The following is a 16,770-nucleotide window of genomic DNA, read 5'->3' as shown; positions in this document are numbered from 1 at the left end:
TGGAATACATTGGTTAAAGTCTCAGTTTTTAACATTAGTCTGAGGGATTAGCCAGTGTTGTCAGTTGCATATCATTGTGGTGCACCTTTTGCAGTGATTTATGCTTTTGGCACAGCTTAGGCTACTTTCACACTGGCGTTTCTGGGTCCACCTGTGAGATCCGTTTCAAGGTTCTCACAAGAGGCCCCAAACGGATCAGTTTTGCCCCATTCATTCTGAATGGATGCAGATCCATTCAGAATGCATCAGTTTGGCTCCGTTCCGCCTCCATCTGCTTGCAACGTTTTGGTGTCCGCCTGGCAGTGCGGAGCCAAACGGATCCGTCCTGACTTACAATCTAAGTCAATGGGGACGGATCCGTTTACATTGACACAAATATGATGCAATTGTAAACGGATCCATCCCCCATTGACTTTCAATGTAAAGTCAGGATGGATCCGTTTGACTTGCACTTAGACATAGATTTTCTTTTACGAAGTTATGCAGACGGATCCGTACTGAACGGATACCAGCTTTTTCATTTATAGGTGCAGATCCATCTGTGCAGATACCAGACGGATCTGCACCTAACGCAGGTGTGAAAGTAGCCTTAGCAACATACCTAGCAACCAATAGAAAAGTTATCTACCCCTTCACTATATAAATTAAGACACTCCCTAGCAGCCATGTGTAGTTTCATGTGGGAGAAAAGAGCTTGAATACTGTGCTGTGCTTTTTCAAATTACATTCCAAATCACAAATAAATAATCCTGATAGTTAGTGTTAGATAGTAATAGCGAATTGTGTAGCTGAATAGCTGATAGGGTCCAGTGCAGGGTGTAGTGTAGGTTATAGAGATACAGTTGCAAGAAAAAGTATGCAAACCCTTTGGAATAATATGGATTTCTGCACAAATTGGTCATAAAATGTGATCTGATCTTCATCTAAGTCACAACAATAGACAATCACAGTCTGCTTAATCTAATAACACACAAAGAATTAAATGTTACCATGTTTTTATTGAACACACCATGTAAACATTCACAGTGTCGGTGGAAAAAGTATGTGAACCCCTAGACTAATGACATCTTCAAGAGCTAATTGGAGTGAGGTGTCAGCCAACTGGAGTCCAATCAATGAGATGAGATTGGAGGTGTTGGTTACAGCTTCCCTGCCCTATAAAAAACACACTCCAGTTCTGGGTTTGCTTTTCACAAGAAGCATTGCCTGATGTGAATGATGCCTCGCACGATTAAGAATTGTTGACTTGCATAAAGCTGGAAAGGGTTATAAAAGTTTCTCCAAAAGCCTTGCTGTTCATCAGTCCACGGTAAGACAAATTGTCTATAAATGGAGAAAGTTCAGCACTGCTGCTACTCTCCCTAAGAGTGGCCGCCCTGTAAAGATGACTGCAAGAGCACAGCACAGACTGCTCAATGAGGTGAAGAAGAATCCTAGAGTATCAGCTAAAGACTTACAAAAGTCTCTGGCATATGCTAACATCCCTGTTAGCAAGTCTACGATACGTAAAACACTAAACAAGAATGGATTTCATGGGAGGATACCACAGAGAAAGACACTGCTGTCCCAAAAAAATACTGCTGCACGTTTACAGTTTGCACAAGAGCACCTGGATGTTCCACAGCAGTACTGGCAAAATATTCTGTGGACAGATGAAACCAAAGTTGAGTTGTTTGGAAAAAACACACAACACTATGTGTAGAGAAAAGAGGCACAGCACACCAACATCAAAACATCATCCCAACTGTGAAGTATGGTGGTGAGGGCATCATGGTTTGGGGCTGCTTTGCTGCATCAGGGCCTGGACGGATTGCTATCATCGAAGGAAAAATGAATTCCCAAGTTTATCAAGACATTTTGCAGGGGAACCTAAGGCCATCTGTTCACCAGCTGCAGCTCAACAGAAGATGGGTGTTGCAACAGGAGAACGACCCAAAGCATAGAATTAAATCAATAACAGAATTTCTTGAACAGAAGAAAATATGCCTTCTGGAGTGGCCCAGTCAGAGTCCTGACCTCAACCTGATTGAGATGCTGTGGCATGACCTCAAGAAAGCGATTCACACCAGACATCCCAAGAATATTTCTGAACTGAAACAGTTCTGTAAAGAGGAATGGTCAAGAATTACTCCTGACCGGTGTGCACGTCTGATCTGCAACTACAGGAAACGTTTGGTTGAAGTTATTGCTGCCAAAGGAGGTTCAACCAGTTATTAAATCCAAGGGTTCACATACTTTTTCCACCTGCTCTGTGAATGTTTACATGGTGTGTTCAATAAAAAAATGGTAACATTTAATTCTTTGTGTGTTATTAGTTTAAGCAGACTGTGATTGTCTATTGTTGTGACTTAGATGAAGATCCGATCACATTTTATGACCAATTTGTGCAGAAATCCATATAATTCCAATGGGTTCACATACCTTTTCTTGCAACTGTAGTTATCTGAAATATATAATCCATATAGTTAGTGTTTGATAGTATAGGTTATAGTATGTGGCAGGAAAATAAATGTGTAATGTGCATGTGAGAGAAATTTCTCTGCTGTCCATACATACATGCTACAGAAAAAGTGCTGTGATGTCACAACAATACCAAGTTCAACTATCAGTATTATGTTGTCAGACCTGATTAAAGGTGCAGTTGTATGTATTGCGCTAAAATATTAAAATCAATAGTGGCGATTTGTGCGATCTTAAATACTTTGAAAAACTCTTTATGCATATAAAGCTATTATTATGACATGCATGGAATTTTAATCTAAAACAGTGCTGTAATGTACAATTATTTACCATGTTCAGGAGTTCTCCCTCACTATCTGGAACATTGCTGCCAACCATTTTCATCACTTATGTAGCTAATAGTGCGTGCGTGCGTACGCGCACACATAATAGCGCAATGTAAATATTCATGATCTATCGCAAATTTGAATATTGCCCCTGCCGCTCATCACTAATAATGTGCCAGTAACAAGAACCCCCTAATGTGCCAGTAACAAGAACCCCCCAATCATGTGTCAGTAACAAGAGCCCCCCTAATGTGCCAGTAACAAGAGCCCCCCTAATGTGCTAATAACAAGAGCCCCCCAATGTGCCAGTAACAAAAGGCCCCCCTAATGTGCCAGTAACAAAAGGCCTTCCCTAATGTGCCAGTAACAAGAGCCCCCCAAACATGTGCCAATAACAAGAGCCCCCCTAATGTGCCAGTAACAAGGGCCCCTTAATGTGCCAGTAATATGATCCCCCCCTAATGTGCAAGTAACAAGAGCCCCCAATCATGTGCCATTAGCAAGAGCCCCCCCTAATGTGACAGTAACAAGAGGCCTACCGAATGTGCCAGTAACAAGAGGCCCCATATAATGTGGCAGTAACAAGAGGCACCCCTAATGTGCTAGTAAAAAGGGCCCCCCCAATGTGCCAGTAACAAAAGCCCCCCTAATATGCCAGTAACAAGAGGCCCCCCTAATGTGCCAGTAACAAGAAGCCTTCCCTAATGTGCCAGCAACAAGAGCCCCCCCAATGTGCCAGTAACAAGAGCCCCCTAATGTGCCACTAACAAGAGGCTCCCCTAATGGGCCAGTAAGAAGAGGCCCCACTAATGTGCCAGTAACAAGAGGCCGCCTCTAATGTGCCAGTAACAAGAGGCCGCCTCTAATGTGCCAGTAACAAGAGGCCCCCCTAATGTGCCAGTAACAAGAGGCCCCCCTAATGTGCCAGTAACAAGAGGCCCCCCTAATGTGCCAGTAAAACTATTGAACATATAAAAAAAAAAAAATACTAATACGTACCTCCATGTCAGTAATGCAGGCCTCTTCCGGCCTGTGTCCCGTGCTGTACGGCTCAGGCGACACAATGACACTCCTGCGACGGCCTTTGTTAGGCTGCGGATGTTCCCTGACTACTGTGCCCGAGATGTGCTCCAGGGTAGTGTCAGGGAGATGTAGGCACCCATCGCTTGTCCCCCTAGTTGGAGAGAAGTGTCAGCAGCTGTGCCCTGACTGCCATGCCCAGCTATAGCTCCAGAGATGCGGCAGAGAGATGTAGGCACACACCGCTCCTTCCCCTGGTGGTAGAGAAGGGTCAGCGGCTGTGCAGGGACTCCCATGCCCAGCAAGAGATCCAGAGAGGCGGCAGGGAGATGTAGGCACCAGTCTCTCCTCCCCCTGAAGGTGGAGAAGTGCCAGGGGATGGACAATCACTCCCCTGCCTAGGGGGAGTTCCAGGGAGGTGGCAGTGAGATGGAGGCACCCAAAGCTCCTTCCCCTGAAGGCGAAGTGCCAGGGGCTGGCCAGTGACTGCCTATACACAGCAGCCGCATCCCTGGAACTCCCGCTGGGCAGGAACTCTACACACAGCGGCTGTATCACTACTAGTAATGAGTGACAGGGGCAATGTTTGTGATGCGAACGTTCGCGGCCAACACTAGTAGCAGCTAGAAACATGCAACTGGTCTTGTTCGAAAGCTGACATACAGCAGGTCTTTTATACAAGACCAGAATGACATCAAAAGTCCAAGCAACAGAGGATGAATCACTGTTAGAAATCGAGTCAGGAATAAGCGCAGGCAAAATCTGCCTTTACTTTCACTTTCAGCTCCATTCACTGCATCCCGATTTCTATCAGTGATATCTTCCCCTGTACTAAACATATTGCTGTCATTCTGGTATTGTCTGAAAGCTTGGAATGTCAGCCAATACAAAGCTGGTACCTAACCAGAGATATGAGCAGTTTATGCAGCCCCCTCTTCCTATCAGCGTGGAGGAGAACGAGGGAGCAGCTGCAGAGCTGGGCTGCAGAAGTTGAGAAAAATATATGGAAATGTTTGTGACATTATCATTAATATAGTGACCCACATAACAAAATTATGTTATTTTTGCAACACAAAAAATGCCATAAAAAGCCACACAATAATGTAAAATAGTTTTTTTATCTTTCCCCATAAAAATAAATTAATAAAAGTTATTTAATAAACTATATATGTTCCTAAAAGTGCTTACTGATTTCATGTAATTACAGGGCTTGTCTCTGGTTAGCTATATATAAGAGGATACACACTCTCTGGGGTAGTGGGGAAGTTATCTGCATTCTTATTGGTCCTGCTAGTTCATGTGAGGAGAGCAAGGGCTTATTGGAAGTGAGGGAAATACAGGATGGCCTCAAGGACATGGCAAAAATCACCACAGGAAGTGCAGCAGATGTCATCTTAGGACGATGCTGAAATAGAGGCACAGAGAAATAGGGTTATTAAGGGCTGAACACAGACATCAGAAAGGTATAATTAGCTGAAAAGTAAAGCTTCACGAATATCTTCAGCATCACATACAGTTGCAAGAAAAAGTATGTGAACCCTTTGGAATGATATGAATTTCTGCACAAATTGGTCATAAAATGTGATCTGATCTTCATCTAAATCACAACAATAGACAATCACAGTCTGCATAAACTAATAACACACAAATAATTAAATGTTACCATGTTTTTATTGAACACACTATGTAAACACTCACAGTGTAGGTGAAAAAAGTATGTGAACCCCTAGACTATTGACATCTCCAAGAGCTAATTGGAGTGAGGTGTCAGCCAACTGGAGTCCAATCGATAAGATGAGATTGGAGGTGTTGGTTATAGCTGCCATGCCCTATAAAAAACACACACCAGTTCTTGGTTTGCTTTTCACAAGAAGCATTGCCTGATGTGAATGATGCCTCGCACAAAAGAGCTCTCAGAAGACCTATGATTAAGAATTGTTGACTTGCATAAATCTGGAAAGGGTTATAAAAGTATCTCCAAAAGCCTTGCTGTTCATTAGTCCACGGTAAGACAAATTGTCTATAAATGGAGAAAGTTCAGCACTGCTGCTACTCTCCCTAGGAGTGGCCGTCCTGTAAAGATGACTGCAAGAGCACAGCGCAGACGCCTCAATGAGGTGAAGAAGAATCCTAGAGTGTCAACTAAAGACTTACAAAAGTCTCTGGCATCTGCTAACATCCCTGTTAGTGAATCTACGATACGTAAAACACTAAACAAAAATAGATTTCATGGGAGGATGCCACAGAGGAAGCCACTGCTGTCCAAAAAAAACAACATTGCTGCACATTTACAGTTTGCACAAGATCACCTGGATGTTCCACAGCAGTACTGGCAAAATATTTTGTGGACAGATGAAACTAAAGTTGAGTTGTTTGTAAGAACGACGTTGCTGCCAAACGACGTTGAACCAGTTATTAAATCCAAGGGTTCACATACTTTGTCCACCTGCACTGTGAATGTTTACATGGAGTGTTCAATAAAAACATGGTAACATTTAATTATTTGTGTGTTTAGTTTAAGCAGACTGTGATTGTCTATTGTTGTGACTTAGATGAAGATCAGATCACATTTTATGACCAATTTGTGCAGAAATCCAGATCATTCCAAAGGGTTCACATACTTTTTCTTGCAACTGTATGTTAGGAATTTCATTTTTGGTAGTGAAATGGCAGTTCCACTTTAAAGATATAAATGCAATTCAGTACTTTTAATGCAATACTTGTATAACCTGGATGGTTCTCATGCTTGAATAATATGAGACTGATTGATTATTGTATTTGCTATATTGAAAAAACAATAAAAACCTTGAAATAATAATAATAAAAAAGCCTCACATAGTAAATGAGCCATAATCCAGGTCTAATCTCACTTTTAGCTCTTAAAAATAGACCACTGTGAAAAGTAGTGAGGATCATGCAAAAGTTTATTTTTTTTACTGGAATATCATTTCATTAATTACTCCCTAAGGCTTTTTATTTTAATGTGTAAAAAGCACCAAATTTGTGTTTGTGTACAAGAGCCCTTAAATTATACATTATTTTTAGTTATTTTTTTACTTTAAGAGTACAGCGACACTGTCTTGTTTCTGCACACAGTGCAAAATCAGAAGTAGATGATAAAAGGAGAGAAAGTCTAAATGACATATTATTATATGTTTTTAATTCACTCCTATATTATTATATGTTTTCAAAACTGTGTGCAGAATCCTGACGGTGTGGCAGCACCCTAACCCTGGGTTCACACCTGAGCGTTTCTGAGACGCGCGTTTTACGCGTGTTTTTATGCGCCTTTTTTGCAATAGTAAACGCGCGTTTGACGCGCGTTTGTGTGATTGACTGCAGTGTTGTCCAATGAGCAAATATCCCTGTCTATATTAAGTTTGGCCAATCATAGGGCATTGTAGGTGTTGGGCCTTTTCCAGCATGTTGCTAAATCCAAAACGCACGTTCGAACGCGCGTTTTCAGTGTCAAAAATGCGCAAAATACAAGCGTTGCGCGTTCCCATTGAAGTCTATGGGCCAAAACGCGCGACAAACGGCCAAAAAAAAGCTCAAGAACTTGTTTATGCGTCGGGCGTTTTTCAGCGCGTTCGAACGTGCTGTAAAACGCGAAAATGTGAACCAGTCCCATAGGGAAGCATTGGTTTGCATCGGTTATGCGTTTTACAGCGCGTTCGAACGCGCTGTAAAACGCGCAAGTGTGAACTTAGGGTAATGGAATGAAGCTGCTGTACCCTGCAGCAACTCTAAGTAGATGCAGGTAATCAATGAAGAGGCCACAGAGCTCACACAAGCACCACAGTCCCTTCAAATGTTTAATCAGCAGGCGTGCTGAGACCCAAAATCCCACCCGTCTGTTATTCATTGCCAGATAATAGGCCATCAGTATTCCAAACCAGAAACCACATTGTTTCAAATGTTAATATTTTTTTTAAATCAAAATGTATTGCTTTAAAATTATTATTTTTGCAGGTGCTGTATGACCCTGATGGATTTGGCCTTTTGAAACAAACTTTTTTGTATATCAGTGACTTCTGGAATAAGCTGGATGTCTGTGCCATTCTGATTTTCATCAGTGGTTTGATCTGCAGGTTAGAAAAAAAAAAATACTTCCTTTTTCATGTATTGCTGTTTGACCAACATGTATGAAGTCATGACAGGTATTGCATTCCCATATTGCATTGCAACCATACAATATAGGAAATATACAGTGCCTTGAAAAACTATTCATACCTTTTGAACTTTTCTAAATTTTTTCACATTACACCCACAGACTTAAATGTATTTTAGGCCTCATGCACATGACCGTGTCCATTTTGCGATCCACAAATTGTGGATCTGCAAAACACGTATAACGACTGTGTGCGTTCTGCACGTTGCAGAACGAATTGTCCAGCCCTCAACAGAGCAGTCATATCCTTGTTTTTTATATGGACAAGAATAGGACATGTTCTATTTTATTTTTGCCAGGCTGCAGAATGGACATGCAAAATCTTTTGCGGCCCCATTGAAGTGAATTTGTCTGCATCCAGCCAACAAAAAATGCAGCTCGGATGCAGACCCAAACCACGATTATGTGCATGAGGCCTTATTGGGATTTTATTTAATAGACCAACACAAAGTAGCAAGTATGTGGGAAGTGAATAGAAAATGATACATGATTTTTAATATTTTTTATAAATTAAAATCTAGAAAGTGTGGCGTGCATTTATATTCAGCCTCCTGGACTCTGATACCCCTAAATAAAATAATCACCTAATTAGTAAATAGAGTCCACCTGTGTGTAATTTATTCTCCTTATACCTACAGCTGATCAGAGATTTGTTAGTAGTGTTTATCGAGCATACTCGGCCGAAAACCAGTTCTGCTCCAACAACGCAATGCTCGGTACACGCGGTGTTCAGCCGAATACCGTGTGTGTTCGTGCTCGATGCTCGAGTCTCCTCCCCGCTACGCAGCCAATAAACATGCAGGTAAGTACTGCCACTCACTGTAATGATGCAGCCATGTTGCTACTGGCATTACAGTGATTGGCTGTCCGGAACGCGGCATCGGATGCTATAAAGCACCCAATGATATGTGGTTTGGCTCAGTGTTAGTCAGGGAGAGCTGTGCTATAGAAGGGACAGATAGTGTAGGGAATTGATTCAATAGAATTTAATCTTTTTGTTACGCAGGGTTGGTGTTAGAGACCCAAAAGTCATTTTAGGGACTATTGTTGTGACTGGCAGCAATATATATTTTTAGCAAAATGTGCGCTAAATTGAGTGCTATTGTAGAGACCCAAAAGTCCTTTTAAGGACTATTGTTTTATCTAGCAGCAATATATATTTTTAGCACAATCTGCGCTAAATCGCGTGCAATTGTTTTGGCGGTGCATTACCGCCCCTATATTGCCTGCGCTACATCTCCAGTATAATGTTAGCGCATCCGAAATATCAGTGACAGTCTAATTTTTTCGCTGCTGGTGTCAGCAACATTACCTGTGCTACATCTGTATAACGTTTGCCCATCCTAAATATCAGTGACATTCAGTCTAATTTTTTCGCTGCTGGTGTCAGCAACATTTCCTGTGCTACATCTCCTGTAAAACGTTTGCCCATCGTAAACATCAGTGACATTCAGTCAAATTTTTTTGCTACTGGTGGCAGCGACATTACTTGTGCTACATCTCCCGTATAACCTTTGCCCATGCAGCCAGCCAGTCGCAGGGGCAACACGTGAGGTGCATGGTGGACCGATGAGGGGTCAAATAGTATAACACACAGTACATCAGTTTACTCACGGTTAGCAGATAGCCTCCCTGGGCTGGCAGCACAGAGTTGAGGTGGACAGCACAAAATCCTCTGGGGCACACTGTGTGGTAGGAAGCATCAGCCAAGATGGTGGTTGAGGTGCCCTTGATGTTAGGGATGCTTAGGGTGCTTGTTGAAGCTGAGTCCCTTGATGGTTTTTGTCATGACGCCAGTACTGTTAATGGTGGTACAACCATAGGTAGTAATAATGAGGTAGACAGTGGTAAGATGCAACTCACAACTTTTACTTTGGATGTCTTTTAGTTGCAGCAGTACAATTATGCAGTCTCTAGATGGTACAGAGTTAATTCTGTAAATCCACTGTTTTAGGCTGTTTAGGTTTCTTGGTTTTTGGAGTAGTGGGTTACTTCAATGTCATTGGAACTTCTGGTGAGGTTGCCAGAGGCTATGGTATCCTTCGCCTAAATATCCCAAAGGTCCTTTATGCCTGGTTTACGGCTTTTATTCTTTGGATGAATTTGAATCTGTCCTTTTCTTTTGTCCCTTTCGGGACTAAGACTTCTTTTTAGAGCTGACATGCTGGATCTGCACCTTTTCACTCCCTGTGTAAATATACTCACTGATCTCCACATTGACCTGTGGTCTCAACTGAACTCCACTCTTAGGTTGACCAAGGTATATATAGGACCTGAACTTCACCCCTATCTAGTGGTGGGATGTATAAATTACACCTAATAGGCCTGTTAACAGGGATTTTACAGATACACAAATGCAAAGTTATATCATACTGTACAATGCAATTGTTAGAATAAAAAAGTACTTTTAAGTAGTACCCACACACACGTAGTGGTACGCTGCACCCATCCTAAAAATCAGTGACATTCAGTCTAATTTATCTGTGCTACTGTATGTGTGACATACTTGCAAGCATATATACCATTTAGTATGTGGAAGGCAAGCAGTAAGGAAGGGGAAGTGGCCGTGCTGCTGATGGAGCACGCAGAGACCGTGGCCCGGTGCACGGTGAAACTGTGCCTGCTGCCGTAGCACAAGAAACACACTCATCCACATTACCTAACTTCATGTCCCAGTTTGCAGGGTGGCGCAGGACACTACTCTCGACGTCACACCAGTGCGACCAGGTGGTCCGTTGGATTGCAGCAGATAATGCTTCCAGTCAGTTAAGCACCACCCTGTCTTCCACAAAGTCCAGTCTCAGTAGCCCAAAAGTCTGGTCAACACAATCCTCACCCTGATCCTCCTTCCTCCCACCATGGAGAGTATTGCCAAACAAGTGATCACACACTCGGATATTCCGAGGAGCTCTTTTCATCGCCATTCCTTATTTTGGGCCTCTCGCCAAGCCTGCTTGAAGAGGGACATGAGTAAATCTTGTGCCCTGATTCCCAAACTTTTGAGCATCAACAGTCAGAAGAAGATGACTGTGGGGAACGGCAATTAGTGTTTCACGAGGTGGATGATGATGATGAGACACAGTTGCAATAAGTCAACCGCAATTAGTGTCTCAAGATGTTCTTGATGATGATGAAGCACAGTTGTCAATAAGTGAGGTTGTTGTTAGGTCAACAAACCAGGAGGATGACCAGAGTGAGGAAGTGAAAGAGGATGTGGTGGAAGATGAAATCACTGACCCAACCTGGGAAGGTGGCAAGCCGAGCAAGGACAGCAGTACAGAGGGGGAGGGATCCGCAGCACCACAACAGGCTGTAAGAAGCAGCGGGGTGGCAAAAGGGAAAAGGTGGGCCACACCAAACATGCCCACAACTGTTCCCTGGAGCACCTCCTTGCGGAAATCTCCCTTGCCAAGGGGTAGGTGTTCCGCAGTCTGGCTCTTTTTTTATGAAAGTACGGACGATAAAAGAATTGTCATTTGCAACCTGTGCCATACAAAAATGAGCAAGGGCGTGAACACTAGCAACCTCACCACCATGATCCGCCACATGGCATCGAAGCACTCTAATGGGCTGGCTGAACGCCTGGGTCCACAATTAGTGTCTGCGGATAACGCCACTGCGTCCTCTTCCCCTGTGTTAAGTGCTGGCCAATCCCCTGTCCAAGACGCAGGCCCGGATGACTCCCGCCCTGCACCTAGACTTTTGCAAGAACCATCAACTAGCACATCCACTTCTGTGTCCCAGTGCAGCGTACAGATGTCCATACCCCAGGCCTTTGAACAAAAGCGCAAATACCTAGCCACCCACCCACAGGCCATAGCACTAAATGCACACCTTTCCAAATTGCTGTCCCTGGAAATGATGCCATTTAGGCTTGTGGACACTTAGGCTTTCCACAGCCTGATGGTGGTGATCGTCTCTCTTTACTCAGTCCACTATTTTGTCCGGTGTGCCTTCCCCGCCTTACACCAGCATGTGTCCCGTAACATCACCCGTGTCCTGACCAACGCAGTTATGGGGAAAGGTCCAATTAATGACTGACACATCAACAAGTGCTTGTGGTCAGGGATGCTACATTTACCTGATGGCACATTGGGTGAACGTTGTGGAGGCCAGGAGAGAGTTGTAGTCATGAGTAAGAACATTTAATTCTTCGAAACGCGTTGACTGTAAAATGGATGTGTGAGGATTTATGCCATTGACGTTTTATTACTCACTACTGGAAATAAAGAAACCATCACTCAAAAGATTACAGGTGCTGGAAATATTTTCATCTTTATAACCATCGAGGACTTACCTACATCTCCGTGCACCAAGGGTGGATCACTTGGATTTACAAAGTGGGTCAGCTGGATTTTCCCATTACCTACATTACCAGGAGCGAGTTGTACCCTGGGGTTGCATAGGTGCAACCGACGCCAAGGACTGCGGGCCCTACTTCCATCAGGATTTCCACCAACACCTACATTAGTGGCTGCGACCCCACCTTCTCCTCCTCCACCTCCTCCTTCACTTCAACCTTTGAATTGTCATCTTGCAGCACCAGTCAGTCATCAGTGAGTAGCTGGAAGCAGTGTAGCACTGTAGTGGGGAAGTGGCAACAGGCCGTGCTGAAACTAATTTGCTTAGGTGACAAACAGCACACTGTCACAGAGCTGTGGCAGAGTATAAGGGACCAGACTGAGCTGTGGCTCTCGCCACTCAACCTACAGCCAGGCATGGTTGTGTCTGATAATGGCCGTAACTTGGTGGCGGCTTTGGAGCTCAGCAAGCTCACACACTTACCATGCCTAGCCCACGTTTTAAACTTAGTGGTTCAGCATTTTCTCAAAACCTATCAAAATGTACCTGAGCTACTGGTGAAGGTGCGCCACGTGTGTGCCCATTTCCGAAAGTCACCTACAGCTGCTGCTGGTCTGGCAGCGCTGCAGCTGCTTGCAATTGCCAGCTCACGGACTGTTGTGCGACGTGAGCACGTGCTGGAACTCCACGTTTCATATGTTGGCCAGGCTTTGTGAGCAGCAGAGGGCAGTAGTGGAATACCAGCTGCAACATGGTCATCAACTTTCCAGTCAGATGCCACTTTTCACAATCGATGAGTGGGCATGGATGTCTGACCTCTGTGAGGTTTTATGTAACTTTGAGGAATCAACACAGATGGTGAGTGGTGACGCCGCTATTATCAGTGTAACCATCCCACTTCTGTGTCTACTGAACCGCTCATTGCTCACAATAAAGACGGAAGCTTTGCATGTGGAAGAGGTGGAAATGGGGGAAGACAGTACACAGGGTGATAGCTAGACCACCCTCATTTTGTCTTCTCAGCGTGAATTGCATGAGGAGGAGGAGGAACAGGAGATGGTTGCCTCTGCTACAGATGGTAGTACCCATAGCAGGTTTATTCTATTGGTTCAACGTTGATGGGCATAAGAGGAGGAGGAAGAGGATGAGGAGACTGAGAGTCATCCTCCTGATAAGGACCTCAAAATTTTGTCTGTTGGGACTCTGGCACATATGGCTGACTTTGTTATGTTGCCTTTCCTGTGACCATCACGTTGTACTCATTTTGGCCAACACCAATTACTGGTTGTTCACTATTCTTGACGACCGCTGCAAAAATAACTTCTCATCTCTCATTCCTGTGGTGGAGAGGACTAGCAAAATGGTGCAATACCAGAAGGTCCTTGTGGAAAAATTGCTCCAAAAATTTCCAGGTGACAACGCTGGCGGCAGAGTACGTAGTTCCTTGGGCAACCGAGGAGGGCAGATGAGGGGAACACACAGCAGTTCCAACAGAGGCAGGGCAACACTCTCCAAGGCCTGGGACAGTTTCATGACACCCTGCCAGCACCCTCACCCTGATGTGTAGCCTACTGTCACAAGGAGGGAAACATTTTGGAAGATGGTGAAGGAGTATGTAGCAGACCATGTCTGCGTCCTCAATGATCCCTCGGTTCCTTACAACTATTGGGTGTCCAAGCTGGACACGTGGCACGAACTGGCGCTCTATGCTTTGGAGTTGCTGGCCTGCCCTGCAGCCAGCCTTTTGTCAGAGCAAATGTTTAGGGCTGCTGGGGGCATAATAGCTAATAAGCGCATCCGCCTGTCGACTGAAAATGCTGACAAGTTGACTCTTATCAAAATGAACAAGGCCTGGATTGCCCCTGACTACTCTACTCAACCAGAGGAAAGCGGCTGAACATAAATGCACTTTAAATGTGGCTTTTATGGTGTATTGAAAGCACTGTATTCCCATGCACCCCTTCCACCACAAAAAGGGTATATGGTGCAATCTTACTTTTTTCATCCTCCTCCTTCTCCTCCATCATATCAACATGCTTATTAGGCTGCCCTTGCTCCAAATGTTTTAGAGGGTCAACTCAGCATCAAGCCCTCAACTATAATTTTTTCGATGGTCAGCTCAGCAGCAGACCATCGCCCATAACTTAGTTCATAGTCAGATCAGCAGCAGGCACTCAGCTCAGCAGCAGGCCCTCAACCGTAATTTTTTTGATGGTCAGCTCAGCAGCAGCCCCTCACCCATAATTTTTCCATGCTCAGATCAGCAGCAGGCACTCGCCCCTAATGTTTTAGAGAGTCATCTCACCAGCAGACCCTCAAACATAATTTTTTCAATGGTCAGCTCAGCAGCATGCCATCACCCCTAATGTTCTAGAGGGTCAGCTCAGGAGCAGGCTGTCACAGGTAACGGGGAGGGGAAAACACTAAATATACACAACAATGAAAGAACAAAAATAGGCCTTAAAACTAAGGAAAAGGGATGGTGACCCACTAGTAATCCCTAAGCCTTTCCCTAACTCCTGCCAGTATGAGCAGATCCTAAATGTGGAAATATCCATACGCCGGATACCTAAAGCCCTGCTCAAACTGACAAGCCCTCGAATAGGGAGCAGGAGACGAGACAGCTGGTTCCTCCCCAGATGGAGGAAAAACACACTCCAGAGAAAGACAAACTGTGAAGGCAACAAGTACTTAGCTTTAGAGAAGTATCGAGAAGCAGGAGATCCAATGCAACTAAGCTCTAGCAACTCCTAGCAGAAAGTATTAACTGCATTGTTAGCAGTGTGAGGCAGACCTAAATAGAGCCTCACCACTGATAATGAGCGGCACCTGAGGAGAGGTGAGATCCTGCCAAACAACAACATACGAGAGGAAAACAGAGAGACCTGTCAGATAGCTTTGCGTGCAGCAAGTCTATCCGATCTTCTCACTTCTCTCACACGAGGGACAGTGACAGTACCCCCATTCTAGAGGTGGACTCCGGACACCCAAGACCAACTTTTTCAGGGAGCGCCCTGTGAAAGGCCCTCATAAGGCGACTGGCATTCACGTTGGTCGCAGGAACCCTCATTCTTTCCTCTGGTCCCAACTTCCAAGAGGGTACCTTCAACTTAATGTTTCTTGTGGACAGCCACACCGAATCACCCACGCTCAGGTCCGGATAACTTAAACGTCTGTTGTCAGCCATACATTTATACTTTTCGCCCATTTTATTTAAATTGTTTTGAATCTTCTGCCAAATAGATGACAACGAAGAGGAGAATCTTTCCTCTTCAGGTATACTAGACGTCTCAGTACCAGAAATAGTGCCAAACTGCGGATGGAACCCATATGCACCAAAAAATGGCAAATTATCAGTGGACTCCTGTCTATGGTTATTTATGGCAAACTCGGCCAATGACAAAAATGAAAACCAATCCTCTTGATTCTCATAAATAGAGTTGAGCGAACACCTGGATGTTCGGGTTCGAGAAGTTCAGCTGAACGTCCCAGAAATGTTCGGGTTCGGGATCCGAACCCGACCCGAACTTCGTCCCAAACCCGAACCCCATTGAAGTCAATGGGGACCCGAACTTTTCGCCACTAAAAAGGTTGTAAAACAGCCCAGGAAAGGGCTAGAGGGCTGCAAAAGGCAGCAAAATGTAGTTAAATCCCCTGCAAACAAATGTGGATTGGGAAATGAATAAAAATAAAAATAAAGTAAATAAAAAATAACCAATATCAATTGGAGAGAGGACCCATAGCAGAGAATCAGGCTTCATGTAACCCACCACTGGAACAGGCCACTGTCAGATATTTAGACCCCGGCACCCAGACAGAGGAGAGAGGTCCCATTGCAGATAATCAGGCTTCATGTCATAGCAGAGAATCAGGCTTCACGTCACCCACCACCGGAACAGGCCATTGTCAGATATTTTGGCCCTGGCACCCAGACAGAGGAGAGAGGTCCCATAGCAGAGAATCAGGCTTCATGTCATAGGAGAGAATCAGGCTTAATGTCACCCAACACTGGAACAGGCCACTGTCAGATATTTTTAGGCCCTGGCACCCAGACAGAGGAGAGAGGTCCCATAGCAGAGAATCATGCTTCATGTCACCCAACACTGAAACAGGCCACTGTCAGATATTTTTAGGCCCTGGCACCCAGACAGAGGAGAGAGGTCCCATAGCAGAGAATCAGGCTTCATGTCATAGGAGAGAATCAGGCTTAATGTCACCCAACACTGGAACAGGCCACTGTCAGATATTTTTAGGCCCTGGCACCCAGACAGAGGAGAGAGGTCCCATAGCAGAGAATCATGCTTCATGTCACCCAACACTGAAACAGGCCACTGTCAGATATTTTTAGGCCCTGGCACCCAGACAGAGGAGAGAGGTCCCATAGCAGAGAATCAGGCTTCAGGTCATAGCAGAGAATCATTCTTCATGTCACCCAACACTGGAACAGGCCATTGTCAGATATTTTTAGGCCCCGGCACCCAGACAGAGGAG

At 44.5% G+C, this 16,770-nt stretch overlaps 1 protein-coding gene across 1 annotated transcript in view; it reads left to right on the top strand.

Annotated features, from left to right (window-relative positions):
* TRPM2 (transient receptor potential cation channel subfamily M member 2) overlaps positions 1 to 16,770 on the top strand; it is a 1,289,439-nt gene that overhangs the window by 561,197 nt on the left and 711,472 nt on the right. Inside the window, exon 17 of the mRNA XM_044304068.1 lies at positions 7,779 to 7,897. Within this exon, the coding sequence (XP_044160003.1) occupies positions 7,779 to 7,897 (119 nt within the window). The remainder of the gene's footprint in view (positions 1 to 7,778; positions 7,898 to 16,770) is intronic.

This window comes from Bufo gargarizans, chromosome 8 (genome assembly GCF_014858855.1).
Source record: "Bufo gargarizans isolate SCDJY-AF-19 chromosome 8, ASM1485885v1, whole genome shotgun sequence".
Taxonomy (NCBI): Eukaryota; Metazoa; Chordata; class Amphibia; order Anura; family Bufonidae; genus Bufo; species Bufo gargarizans.
Note: the sequence above shows the minus strand (reverse complement) of the source record. Positions and strands in the feature narration are given on the sequence as shown.